Consider the following 15,401-nt stretch of genomic DNA (forward strand, 5'->3'; position numbering starts at 1 on the left):
GCCCAGGACAGAGCCCTGTGGTACCCCACTTGAGACATTCTTCCAACTGGATGTGCAGCCATTTACGACCACTCTTTGGGTCCGATCACTAAGCCAGTTATGAATCCACCTAACAGTTGCCTTGTCCATTCCATACTTAGTCATTTTTTTCAATAAGGATTGTATGAGAGACTTTGTCAAATGCTTTGCTGAAGTCAAGATATACTATATCTACAGCATTTCCTTGATCCACCCAATCAGTGATACCGTCATAGAAGGAAATTAAGTTAGTCTGACATGACTTATTAGTTACAAACCCATGCTGACTCTGTTTAATCACTTCATTCTTATCCAGGTATTGACATACATGTTGTTTAAAAAAGAAACCAAGGTAGCAACAGAAAAAATGATCCCTAAAACTTCACTTTTAATCAATATTTAAAATCTGGACAATCCCAGTTCATAAGGACTAGGGTAATATTTAAACAGACACCAGACAAAAATAGTAATAGATACTCCAGGCCACTACACTCGCCCTAATGGGCCCTGGCAATCCCTGCCTAGCCGCGGAGGTTGGCACCCTAGTTGTAGACGATAGTGGCGCCCCCGCTCAACGTCGGTGACCCTAATACACCCTAAGAGACCCTAGTCCACGGCGAGGATACACAAAAAAACACAAACACACAGTAACCACCCGAAAAAAACCCTGGTGGAGAGACTGTATAACGTCCCTAAGATGTTTTACTTATCTCGTACTAGAATCATGGGCATATAGACCCATCCCAAATAATATCTCGTAGTCAAAAATAATGATATATAGCAGCTTATAATGACTTATCTCGTAATAAAAAAGGCTTATGCTGCAAGAAGTGACAGACCTGATATAGCTCCCCCCAAAAAAAAGGGAAAAAGAAAAAACGTTTATACAGTAAGAAGTGCAGCCACAAGGATGCACAATCCAAGCACTTCAGGTTACATAACCACAAGAATTATCCACCAGATAAAAATTAGTGGCATAAAAATAATATACACAACGCTTTTTAAATAATGGACATAATAGTCCTACATATAGACAATGGTGGCAACAAAAAACAATCCCTGATTGCCAGGTTGCCCTAATACAAAAACATTTTGCCATCCATCAAACAATAGGTCTGTCAGCGTTATGAAATTAATAATACTTATCAGCCATCAGAAGATATGAGGCCCAGCCCGACGCGTTTCCCCCTCCTAGATACTGAGGGTTCATCAGGGGCAAAGAAGGAAAGGGGATTCCATCCCCTCTGGCCGAAAGATCAGTGCAGTGTGCGGCGTCTTTTCCATGTCTCTAAGGCTCATATTTACCGCGTTCTAGTTGTGACGTCACTTCCGGTGACGCGCCGCAATCACGTGTGATGCAAACGATACTCTCATTGGAGGGATTCAGAAGCATGAAACACCGGAAACGTCACTTCCGCAATGCTCACACATAGTGGGGAAGAGTTATGATGGACACCATCCTGCTTCCCCATCCAGTCATGCGGCGTCACTTCCGGACTTATACCCCGGAGCTTGCGCTTCCTATACATCGCGTCCTGCATCACCCAAATTATATCAAAACATAAGATAGATCCAAGTAGCAGCTCATGATTTTAGATAATCGCTACAGAATATAGTATTATAATCATATGTCATTACGAACAATATTAATAATAACTCAGTAAGGAAATTCCAGGACATCTCCAACAAAATAGAAAGATATAAAAAGATATCCCTTATGGGTAGAGCATTAGTCATCATGACAGAGCCCTCAAGAGACCTCTATGTATCCAAAAGAAGAAATAAATAAAAAATAAATAACAAAGTAACACAATGGGCCCGCAAAAAAAAATAGCATGCTGGATTCATCGGGTACCATCTTATAGAAAGCTAGTAAAATTCAACTGCTCGTTTAAGCCATTAGGGCTTTGTGATTCAAGCCAGAAAATCCAACGTGTCTCACGTTGTAGGATTTTCTTGTCCCAATCCCCCGTCTTGCCAGGATTTGAACTCTCTCAATAACACAGAAACCAATCTGCTTCTCGTCCCCACCATGAACCAGGTTAACATGGCGTGCTAATGGTGTATCTCTCTTATGTCTGATATCACCCAAATGTTCACCAATACGCATGCGGAGCTCACGTTTGGTTTTGCCCACATAGTCTCGGGGACAGGAACATTTGCATAAGTAAACAACCCCTGCAGTTTTGCAATTCGCAAATGAATTCATCTTGTATATCCTTTTAGTGTAAGCACTAGTGAAGGTTTTCGAGGGTATAACATACTTGCAAAAACTACAGTGTCCACATCTGAACGTTCCAACCTGCCTATTTGTTAACCATGTTCCCTCCTTCTTCTGAGGTTCAAGATGACTCTTTACCACTATGTCTCTGATAGATTTACCCCTCCTATAAGTCACTGAAGGTCTAGAAGGAATTATCTCTCTAATATCCCGATCGGTCCTGAGAATAGCCCAGTGTTTCTTCAAAATCTCCATTACTCTCCCTGACTGATCATCAAACGTACCTATCAACCTAACAAGGCTGTCAGGATTTTTCTTCTCTCTCGGGACCAATAAAGATGATCTCCTTGTTCGTCTTGCCAGATTGTAAGCTGGCTGAATAGTATTGAAGGGGTAACCCCTGTCCCTAAACCTACCCCATAGATCACCTGATTGTTCCTCAAAATCACCCCAGTCGGAGCAGTTCCTCCTGAGTCTGAGAAACTGCCCCCTGGGGATACCACGTTTCGGGGGGGGGGGGGGGGGGGTGATGACTCTCCCATCTTAAAAGACTGTTCGTTGATGTGGGTTTACGATACAGGGATGTTTTTAGGGATCCATCCCTTTCAATGGATATTGTAGTATCCAAGAAAGTGATGCTATCCCCCCCAATCTCATGTGTAAAGAACAAACCCATCTCATTCTTATTCAAATAGTCCACAAAGGAATTGAAGGACTCCCGGTCTCCTGCCCATAGGACGAGAATGTCGTCAATGTAACGTCCCCAAAACACAATGTTAGGGGACCAGACGACATCCTCGTCCCTGAACACCACAGTGTCCTCCCACCAGCCCAGGAGCAAATTAGCATACGTGGGGGCAAAAGGGCTCCCCATCGCAGTGCCCCTGAGCTGGTGGAAGTATCTGCCATTAAACAAAAAATAATTATGGCAGAGTACAAACTCCAGGAGCTGTAACAAAAATTTATTGTGTGCCCCCAGATGGACCCCCCTACCTTTAAGGAAGTAGTCGACCGCCTTTAGACCTTCAGTATGTCCAATACTGCTGTACAGAGCTTCTACATCAATTGATGCTAAGATAGTGCCTGGGTCAACTATGATCCCCTCTAGTTTATTTAGGAGATCCATAGTATCTCTAAGGTAGGAGGAAAGGGCCAACACAAATGGTCTCAACAATTTATCCAGATAGACACTGGAGTTTTGACACAGGGCGTCAATCCCAGAGACAATTGGTCTCCCTTTTAGTGGGTCAATACCCTTATGAATTTTTGGCAACGCATAAAATGTTGCAATGACTGGCCATTTTGGTAACAGAAAGTCAAATTCATTTTTTGAAACTAACTTTGTTTCAAGGGCTTTCATCAGGACATGTTGTTTAATAATTTGTTCAAAGATCTTTCCTGGCATAGAAGTCAGACTCACCGGCCTATAGTTGCCTGGGTCCACCTTCTTCCCCTTTTTGAAGATAGGAACAACATTTGCTCTTCTCCAGTCTTCTGGCACTTTTCCTGTTCGCCAAGAATTTTCAAAGATTATGGAGAGGGGTTCAAAAATTTCTTCTGCTATCTCCTTCAGTACTCTGGGGTGTAATTCATCTGGACCTGGAGACTTGAATTCATTTAGGTTAGCTAAGTGTTTCCTCACTATCTTTCTGTTTATAGATATCCTGGATTCTTCTATTCCCTTAATAGGACAGTGAAGAACAGTTGATGTTACATTTCCTTTCTGAGAGAAAACAGATGCAAAATAGGAATTTAAAAGTTCAGCCTTCTCAACATCCTGTCTTACCATTTCATCATTTTCATCCTGTAAAAATCCTATAGCATCTCTGACTTTTCTTTTACTTTTGACATATCCCCAAAATCCTTTATTATTGCTTTTGACATCTCTTGCAAGCCTCAATTCATTTTCAGCTTTAGCTAATCTGATTTGTGCCCTGCACGTTCTGCAGACAGCATTATATTCTTCTTTAGATATGCCTCCCTCTTTCCATTTTATAAACATTTTTTTCTTCCTTTTTAGCATGTGCTTAAGTTCTGTGTTCATCCATCCTGGTTTCCTTAAATGCTTCCTATTCTTCCCTCTTTTCGGGATTGTTAACAACTATGCTTTGAGAATTTCATTTTTCAAGATTTCCCATCCTTCCTGGACATTTTTGTCCTTAAGGATATCCAGCCATTGGATCCCTCCAATTCTCTTTCTGAATCCCTTAAAATCTGCCTTTCTGAAACCTAACCTTGACGTCTGAGTCTTCACAGGTCTTCCGCCTCTAGTTATCCAAAATTCTAAAATAGCATGGTCGCTACCTCCTAGGGTCCCAGCCACTTTTACCTCCTCAACCATTTCCTCCCTGTTTATAAGGATTAGATCCAAGATAGCAGTTCCCCTTGTTTTCTCCCTTACCTTTTGGAAGATAAAGTTGTCAGCAAGAGAGGATAAGAATTTCCTTGACCTGTTAGTTTTGCCTGAGAGAGATTCCCAACAAATGTCTGGATAGTTGAAATCTCCCATGACAACTGTGTCATATTTTTTGGAGAACATATTCAAGCTTCCATCCCAAGGCCACCTACCTTGGGATATATAATGGTCATTCAGCATCCTATACCAGTTACCGCAATGGATATGCCTTTAGGCCCGTCCTGGGACACCCACACAGCGCCCCCTAGTGGACATAGTGGTCACTACACCACAACAGGAAGTACATAGTGGCTGCAGTATACACAGAGGTCGCTGAATACAACATTCCATCATTGTTCCCTGGTCACGTTGATCTCAGGGAGACCAGGTAACAACGATAAGAGCTGACAGCACCCAGTGCCAGGAAACAGCCAAATGTCCTGCTTTTCCTAGGCACCGTGACATGACACACGGACAGCAAACAGATACACAGATGTCACATTTGTACATACGGATGGCTCATGGACCCGAACATCGGATCTCACTAGTACTGTTTTTTCCAGGAAGTGTGAAGGAAGCCATAAAGATAAACAATGCTGGCAATTTCAGGAAACGTCTTCTGCATTCAATGGTACAAGTACTGTACACCTTGTGCACATACCCTAACAGATCCAAGTTTCTTGTGAACTTTTATTTTTTGCATAGGAAACCCCTTCACGTCGAAGCTCTCCCTTTCATGTGAGCTCCAGCGATGAGCCCACATCTGATCTGAACAGCTGACATGTGCCCCTAACAGCTGCTGGTGGAATGGAAATCCATCCGCAGCTGTTAGCCTGTTAAATGCCGCTGTCAATCGCAGACAGCGGCATTTACTATGATCAAGCCACAAGCATGTCACTAATCCTGCCTATCGGCACCCATGTCACATAACTGCAGGTCGCTGATGGTTGGCATGACAACCTGGGGTCTGCAGCAGACCCCTGTGGCTGTCATTGCCAGATTGCTATGAGCACCACCCAGCTGTCATTGCTCATAGCAACTGAGCATTTCTGCTACTTAAAGCAGGGCTGCAGCCCTGCTCAATGTAGCACAAGCGATCGGATGATTACAGCTTCTAGTCTCCCATGGAACTTGATAACCAAAGACACCATAAGGAGTACAAAGTCCAAAGAATATAAAATATATATAATTTTATTAGACATAATTGTCACAAACATGAACACATACAAAAGGATAAGGTAATGAAGGCAAGGTCACAGATTAAATACCATGTAAAAAATGCCAAAGTGCATTATACCACCATGGGAATAGATTATAAAAGTACTGGCCAAGGTGATGGCACCTTGAAAAAGAGCAGCGAAACGCGCGTCGGTGGCGTGGGGCTTTGGTCTTGATTCATATCGCTTATGGGTAAGCCCTTGGGGCATTTATTTATGATGTATAATTAATTGTATTTTGGCCGGTTCCAACAGTGGGGGATTTAGTACATTTACTGGCCAGTACTTTTATAATCTATTCCCATGGTGGTATAATGCACTTTGGCATTTTTTACATGGTATTTAATCTGTGACCTTGCCTTCATTACCTGATCCTTTTGTATGTATTCATGTTTGTGACAATTATGTCTAATAAAATTATATATATTTTATATTCTTTGGACTTTGTACTCCTTATGGTGTTTTTGGTTATCAAGTTCTAATATGGAGTGTCCTGTGGAAGCCCTCTATTACCTATCACTGATATGGGTCAAGTGGATGGTTTGTTATTATCTAGTCTCCCATGGAGACTATTGAAGCAAGTGTAAAGTTTAAAAAAAAAGTTTTTAAAAATATTTAAAAAAATACAAAAGTTCAAATAACCCCACTCTCGTCCCATTCAAAATAAAGCAATTAAAAAATAGAAAAATACATATATTTGGTATCACCGAGTTCAGAATCGCCCGATCTATCAATATATATAAATAATTAATCCGATCAGTAAACGGCGTAACGAAAAAATAGTCAAAACAACAGAATTAAGTTTTTTTTGGTCATCACAACATTGCACTAAAATGAAATAATTGGCGATCAAAAGATTGTATCTGCACCAAAATGGTATCAATAAAATTATCAGCTCGGTGCACAAAAAACAAGCCCTCACCCAACCCAAGATCAGGAAAAATGGAGACGCTACTGGTCTCGGAAAATGAGGCTTTTTTATTTATTTTTTTTTTAAAGCAAACCTGTCAGCTGTTTTGGCCAATATAAGATGCAGCCACTGCTTTTCAGGGCTTATCTACAACATTCTATAATGCTGTAGATAAGCCCCCCCCCTGTTCCGACCTGAAAGATAAGAAAAATAAGTTTTATTATACTCACCCAGAGGGGGCTGTCCGGTCTGATGGGTGTCACGGCTCCGGCGCTTCCCATCTTCTTGCGACGCTTCCCTCCTGCTTTGCTTCATGGCTCCCCGGCATCGCGCTTCTGTGCAGGCGTACTTCTCTACCCTGTTGAGGGCACAGCAAAGCACTGCAGTGCGCAGGTGCCAGGAAAGGTCAAAGAAACCCAGCGCACGTGCACTGCAGTACTTTGCTCTGCCCTCAACAGCGCAGATAAGTACGCCTGCGCAGGAGCGCAGTGCTGAGGAGCCTGTGTGGATGATGCAGGGACAAGTCATCCACATGAAGCAAGCAGGAGGGCGACGGCGCAAGAAGATGGGAGGCACCAGACCCGGACCTGCGACACCCATTGGACCGGACCGCATCCCTGGTGAGTATAATAAAACTTATTTTTCTTCTTTTGCAGGTCGGATAGAGGGATTATCTACAACATTATAGAATGCTGTAGACAAGCCCTGAAAGACAGTGGACGCATCTTATAGCAGCCAAAATAGCTGACAGGTTCTCTTTAACAGACTTTGGATTTTTTTTTCACCACTTAAATAAAAAATAACCTATACATGTTTGGTATCTATAAGCTTGTAATGACCTGGAGTATCATAATGGCTGGTCAGTTTTAACACTTGGTGAAAATAGTAAAAAAAAAAAAAAACTGTTGTGGAAAAGCACTTTTTTTGCCATCACATGGCCATATTGAGGGAAAAAAAATAAAAAAAAGTTATGGCTCTGGGAAGCAGGGGAGCGAAAAACAAATTCAAAAACGGAAATAGGCTGCGGCGTGAAGGGGTTAAAAAACAGATGTCTGAACTCAGCCTTATAGACACATCATATGCAGTATTTTTAAAAGTTCTATATTGAGATGACCATTTTAACAGAATCCTAAAACTAGGACTTATACATATGGGGGTCTCATAGCTGACGTAATATCACTAAACTGAGTGAGTGAGTGAGTGACATTGTGGTTGGTGGCCTCTTGAAGCATCTAGCACTGGGCTGGAATTCAAAAATCAAAAACCAAAAATCAAGTGATGCTTTGTTGCCATTACAGTAGGTACAAGATATACACAGATGCTTCTCACAAAATTACAATATCATCAAAAAGGTAATTAATTTCAGTTCTTCAATACAAAAAGTGAAACTCATATTATATAGAGTCATTACAGACAGAGTGATCTATTTCCAGTGTTTATTTCTGGTAATGTTGATGATTATGGCTTACAGCCAATGAAAACCCAAAAGTCATTATCTCAGTAAATTAGAATACTTTATAAAACCAGTTTGAAAATTGATTTTAAAATCCGAAATGTTGGCCTACTGAAATATATGCTCAGTAAATGCACTCAATACTTGGTCAGGGCTCCTTTTGTATCACTTACTGCATCAATGCGGCGTGGCATGGAGGCGATCAGCCTGTGGCACCGCTGAGGTGTTATGGAAGCCCAGGTTGCTTTGATAGCAGCATTCAGCTCGTCTGCATTGTTGGGTCTGGTGTTTCATCTTCCTCTTGACAATACCCGATAGATTCTCTATAGGGTTAAGGTCAGGTGAGTTTGCTGGCCCATCAAGCACAGTGATACTGTTGTTTGTAAGCCAGGTATTGGTACTTTTGGCAGTGTGGACAGGTGCCAAGTTCTGCTGGAGAATTACATTTCCATCTCCAAAAAGCTTGTCGGCAGAGGGAAGCATGAAGTGCTGTAACATTTCTTGGTAGATGGCTGCGCTGACTTTGGTCTTAATAAAACACAGTGGACCTACACCAGCAGATGACATGGCTCCCCACACCATCATGTGGAAACTTCACACTAGATCTCAAGCAGCTTGAATTGTCTGTCTCTTCACTCTTCCTCCAGACTCTGGGACCTTGATTTCCAAAATTTACTTTCATCTGAGTTCAACACCTTGGACCCCTGAGTAAAAGTCCAGATCTTTTTCTCCTTGGCCCAGGTAAGACGCTTCTGGCGTTGTCTATTGGTCATGAATGGCTTGACACCAGGAATGTGACACTTGTAGCCCATGTCCTGGATATGTCTGTGTGTGGCGGCTCTTGAAGCAATGACTCCAGCAGCAGTCCACTCCTTTTGAATTTCCCACAAATTTTTGAATGGCCTTTTCTTAACAATCCTTTCAAGGCTGCGGTTATCCTGGTTGCTTGTGCACCTTTTTCTACAACACTTTTTCCTTCCACTCAACTTTCCATTATTATGCTTGGATACAGCACTCTGTGAATAGCCAGCTTCTTTAGCAATGACCTTTTGTGGCTTACCCTCCTTGTGGAGTCTGTCAATGCCTTCTGGACATTTGTCAAGTCAGCAGTCTTCTCCATGATTGTGGAGCCTACTGAAACAGACTAAGGGACTTTTTTTAAATGCTTAGGAAAGTTTTTTTTTTGTTTATTCTAATTTACTTTTGGGTTTTCATTGGCTGTAAGCCATAATCATCAACATTAACAGAAATAAACCCATGAAAAAGATCACTGTTTGTAATGACTCTATAAAATATAGGAGTTTCACTTATTGTATTGGAGAACTGAAATAAACTAACTTTTTGATGATATTCTAATTTTGTGAGAAACACCTCCTGTAGCATGAAGCATTGGTCACCATTGCAAGCTGAAAAGATGGTAACAAATTGCAAGCTTTCGAGACTACTCAGGTCTCTTCATCAGGCTAGACTAATACAACATCTGAAGAATCACATATTTATACACAAGACAGCACAGAAATAACACAATAGAAAAGACAAGTGATGTGAAGCAGAATTGTCATTATGGGAGAGGGATAGACATAAATATTGGAACAGTTCAAAGATAAGGAGTGTGAAAGCTTTATTGCCCTCTGATTGGGGTCTGGTTCTGTGTTGTGATGACCCCAGAAGGTCTGGAGCAAATTCCATAATTGATGTAAAAGGACATACCGTATATACTCGAGTATAAGTCGATCCGAGTATAAATCGACCCCCCTAAATTTGCCTCAAAAACCTGGGAAAACTTATTGACTCGAGTATAAGTCTAGTGTGGGAATTGCCGAAGATACTAGTAAATTTAATGCTGCACACAACATACAGTATGCCCCCAAAATGCAGCACAGTGAATGCTGGCGCAAATAATGCTGCACAACATACAGTATGCCCCCAAAATGCTGCACAGTGAATGCTGGCCAAAATAATGCTGCACAACATACAGTATGCCCCCTAAATGCTGCACAGTGAATGCTGGCCAAAATAATGCTGCACAACATACAGTATGCCCCCAAAATGCTGCACAGTGAATGCTGGCCAAAATAATGCTGCACAACATACAGTATGCCCCATAAATGCTGCACAGTGAATGGTGGCCCAAATACCGTAATGCTGCACAACATACAGTATGCCCCCTAAATGCTGCACAGTGAATGCTGGCCAAAATAATGCTGCACAACATACAGTATGCCCCCAAAATGCTGCACAGTGAATGCTGGCCAAAATAATGCTGCACAACATACAGTATGCCCCCTAAATGCTGCACAGTGAATGCTGGCCAAAATAATGCTGCACAACATACAGTATGCCCCCAAAATGCTGCACAGTGAATGCTGGCCCAAATAATGCTGCACAACATACAGTATGCCCCATAAATGCTGCACAGTGAATGGTGGCCCAAATACCGTAATGCTGCCCCCAAAGTGATAGGATTACTGGTAATCCTATCATGTTGCTGCCGCTGCCCCTGCTGGAATTTAAAAAAAAAAAAAACACTATATACTCACCTACGTTGATGACAGCTGCTCCTGAGCGTCGCCGGCTCTTCAGTGACTCAGGCAGAGGGCGCGTGCTTTCCACGTCATTGCGCCCCCTGCACGTCACTGCCGGAGGATGGGAGAGAGCGGCGCGCAGAGATTTTGAACGCCGCTGCGGCCCTATCATCACCCGCCGCCGCCAGGATGCTGCAGGGGACCACAGACGAACACTGGGGACCGCGGAGACAACTGGGACCGCGGAGATGACGGGGACCAGGTAAGTTGGCACCGTGACCCGAATACAAGTCGAGGGAGGTCTTTTTCAGCCCCAAAAGGGGGCTGAAAAACGCGACTTATACTCGAGTATATACGGTAAATCCATGCGACACATTCATTCCTGCACTGAATGTGTCGAAAGTTTCCATAAATTTGTACTCCGAGATTCTTCTGTCTCTCTGAGACTTGAAGTTACCTTTTAATACAAGTAATTTAAATGTCCATCATTCTATGGCCAGGGATACAAAAATGTTTTGCCACAGGTAGATCCATTCTTTTTTTCTCTTATTGTGTGATGAGAATTCATCCTTGTTCTTAGTTTTTGCCCTGTCTCCCCCACATACAGACCCCCAGTTGGACATTTAGTACACCACATTAGATGTGATGCAGCTGAAAGTACCTGAAAACTTTCGACACATTCAGTGCAGGAATGAATGTGTCCCATGGATTTATGTCTTTTTACATCAATTAAGGAATTTGCTCTTTATACCTTCTGGGGTCATCACAACACAGAACCAGACCCCAATCAGAGGGCAATAAAACTTTCAGGGTCCTTATCTATGCACTGCTCCAATATTTATGCTTATCCCTCTCCCATAATGACAATTCTGCTTCACGTTACTTGTCTTTTCTATTGCATTTTTTCTGTGCTGTGTTGTGTATAAATATGTGACTCTTCAGATTTTGTATTAGTCAGTGCCTGATGAAGAGACCTGAGTAGCCTCGAAAGCTTGCAATGTGTTACCATCTTTTCAGTTAGCCATTAAAAGGCATCAACCACTGAGGACTCTCAATTCTGAATATTCTTCTATCTACTGGCTAACACGGTACAAAGATATACATCTTTCCTGTATCATTGCAAGCTGTTCATTTTCAAACTTGCTCTTCAGCAAAAAAAAGTTATGTTGTGATGAACGCAAGATGGAGAACAGTCCTATCATCCCAATTGCACTGCAGGAAACATTTGTTTCCATGATATGAGCTATAAAATGTCATAACCTTATGATAACCAGGAATGTTAAGGCATGTAGTATTTCTGGCCATTATGTGGTCCCAAAAGGGATAATTGTCCCTAAAAAATTACACCTAGTGTCACCACTGAACTCTAGGAGAACTAGTACATTTCTATGCAGAATCTCCTGGGAGATGGATTTATCACATCCATCTAATACAAACTAGTGCAATATCATTCATTGGTACTTTTATCTGGAAACAAAGCAAAAACGCAAGAGTCCTTGAGGAGAGATTCCTGAAGAGGCCAATAACAGAGCAGAGACACCAGCTCCTGTTCAGATCCGTGAGGAAACCATTTCATGATTATGACTTGCTGTACACTTGGGAACCATGTACCAGGATGATCTTATCCACCAGGGGTCAAGTACATACTGCCGCCTGAGAACCACCTGAGGCCGGAGAGTGGGACAGGCGGCTTGCTATGAGATAAACAACCTGGCCTAAAGGAACATCACCACCATCATCATGTCTGCTTGGCTATCTAGTACTAGGAATAGCAGCAAAATGCAGACCCCTGGTAACAAAACAAAAGGGTCAGAGGGGCTTTGCTCAGCACAGGGTAAGTTCTCCATCTGTGAAGAAACATCTCCTCCAGTACAGAGAGCGACAACACAGGGCTCTCCAATGACCTCCACACAAGGTGACATTACCGAGAGGAACACATAGGCTGCCATGTACAGAATATGCCACCTGCTCATCCCCAGCACAACACTGGACCTGCAAAGTATGCCCCCACCTGAGGCAGGGCGCCACGTCCGCCAACAAAACAGGGAAACAGTGCACAACATGACAATTAGGAAACAACAAAAGCCATTACATGGGGCTGCTTCTAGATCACTTTGTGATTTATTCTCCATATTGACTGGGAAGCAGGCATCAAAATGAACTGCACCGGCAGGAATACAAGAATGGGCATCTCTGAAGGTCCCACACAAAGCAGGGTATTGTGTCTGCACATCTCACTGCCCGGCTCCGGTGTCTGCACTGCAGTACGTTACCGATCTTCTCAGTACAGAACCCTATTTCTCACCTCCCCTGCCCACATGCCCCACTGCCTCTATCACCCCTGCCCACATGCCCCACTGCCTCTATCACCCCTGCCCACATGCCCCACTGCCTCTATCACCCCTGCCCACATGCCCCACTGCCTCTATCACCCCTGCCCACATGCCCCACTGCCTCTATCACCCCTGCCCACATGCCCCACTGCCTCTATCACCCCTGCCCACATGCCCCACTGCCTATATCTCCCCTGCCCACATGCCCCACTGCCTCTATCACCCCTGCCCACATGCCCCACTGCCTCTATCACCCCTGCCCACATGCCCCACTGCCTCTATCACCCCTGCCCACATGCCCCACTGCCTATATCTCCCCTGCCCACATGCCCCACTGCCTCTATCACCCCTGCCCACATGCCCCACTGCCTATATCACCCCTGCCCCACTGCCTCTATCACCCCTGCCCACATGCCCCACTGCCTCTATCACCCCTGCCCACATGCCCCACTGCCTCTATCACCCCTGCCCACATGCCCCACTGCCTATATCACCCCTGCCCCACTGCCTCTATCACCCCTGCCCACATGCCCCACTGCCTACATCACCCCTGCCCACATGCCCCACTGCCTATATCACCCCTGCCCCACAGCCTATATCACCCCTGCCCACATGCCCCATTGTACATATCACTGCTAGCCTCATCATCCCTTCCCACATCACCCCTGCCCACATGCCCCACTGCCTCTATCACCCCTGCCCACATGCCCCACAGCCTATATCACCCCTGCCCACATGCCCCACTGCCTATATCACCCCTGCCCACATGCCCCACTGTACACATCACTCCTAGCCTCATCACCCCTGCTAACATGCCCTATTGCCCACATCACCCCTAGCCTCATCAACCCTTCCCACATCACCCCTGCCCACATGCCCCACTGCCCCTTTAATAGGCTTGCAGCACATTTCTGCGTGGCAGGACGTTGCACAGGCTGGACCCCATTCCCCAGTATCTCTCCTTGGTGCCACCCCCAGCTCTGCCACACAGGAGGGCATGCAGGCAGCATTTTGGTCCAGGCTCAGCATGGCTCCGTGCTGCTTACCTGGTAGCTGAGGGCACTCTCGGGCTCGCTGCTGCCTGCGGGCATGGCTGCCGCCTTGTTATTGCGGGAGCTTCTCCTGGTAATTGCGAATTCTCCTTGTGCTCGTACAGAGAAGATGTCCTCCACACTCCCATGGAATAGGAAGACGCTGCTGCTGTGTCACTGCTCAGGGCATAGTAGCTACAGCCGTGCCATCTGCGGGCAGCAGTGGTCACAGCAGCCGGGACCCGGCCGGCGACGATGGCGCTATGCAGGTGCAGCGGCGGCGAGGTACAACATAGGGAATGACAATCCCGGCGCGTCCTGACTGCGAGAGGAGGCGGGGCCGAGCACATTGACCACGCCCATCACACGCCTGATTGGCTCCAGCCGAACCTGTCATTCTGCGCTAAGTGATGGGCGCGTGTCACCTATTACCCAGGTGACAGCAGGGTCCTGCCGAGAGTGAGCGCGCTGCTCCGCGGGCGGGATGGGACGCATCCTGTCAGGTGCAAATCACAACCACAACAACTCATTGCTGCTGGGTTACGTGACTGCAAGAACCTAAACACTAACGCCATAGTGACTTTTTGTATGACAAAGCTGCAGACACCCAGGGATCAGTCACCGGTATATACAGAGACTTAGTGATATACTACAAGGTCTTTGTGATATACAAGGTCTATGTGATATACATTATCTATGTTATATACATTGTCTATGTTATATACAAGATCTATGTTATATACATTGTCTATGTTATATACAAGATCTATGTTATATACAGGGTCTATGTGATATACATTATCTATGTTATATACATTGTCTATGTTATATACAGGGTCTATGTTATATACAGGGTCTATTGTTGTGAACTCATTTTCTGGTCTGCCTCTGGTTTCTGGTGAGGGAACTGTGCTGACAGAGGAGTTGTGAGTTCTCTTTCTGGGCTCCCTCTGGTGGTGGCAGGAGGTAATGAAGCTGATCTAATTAACAGAGACCTGCCACCTGATAATGAGGACGACGATTGGACATCTGGAGTCTCAGACTGGATTTAAGAGAGCTGACTCCCTATTCCCATGCTGGTGATTTTTTCCTGCCTCATGAGATCTTGGTTTTCAGCTCAGTTCCTGTCTTCTCAAGCTAAGTTTTCTCTGCTAATGTTCACATTTAATTTGGTTTTATTTCCACAATCATAACAGAATCACCAGCCATACCGCAGATTCTAGGGTACTCAAAAGCAGGAAAGAATTGTTAAAAAAAAAAAAAGTGTGAGAATTTTTTTTTTATGTGTATTTTTTCCT

General features: G+C 44.3%; 1 protein-coding gene across 1 annotated transcript in view; it reads right to left on the reverse strand.

The window, feature by feature from the left end:
- SLC4A8 (solute carrier family 4 member 8) overlaps positions 1 to 14,464 on the reverse strand; it is a 304,800-nt gene extending 290,336 nt beyond the window's left edge. Inside the window, exon 1 of the mRNA XM_073576723.1 lies at positions 14,119 to 14,464. Coding sequence (XP_073432824.1) covers positions 14,119 to 14,163 — 45 coding nt within the window. The 5' untranslated portion in view covers positions 14,164 to 14,464. The remainder of the gene's footprint in view (positions 1 to 14,118) is intronic.
- Positions 14,465 to 15,401: the final 937 nt, after the last annotated feature.

The sequence above is a fragment of the Dendrobates tinctorius genome, unplaced genomic scaffold (genome assembly GCF_039654945.1).
Source record: "Dendrobates tinctorius isolate UK_male_01 unplaced genomic scaffold, ASM3965494v1 ptg000051l, whole genome shotgun sequence".
Classification (NCBI taxonomy): Eukaryota; Metazoa; Chordata; class Amphibia; order Anura; family Dendrobatidae; genus Dendrobates; species Dendrobates tinctorius.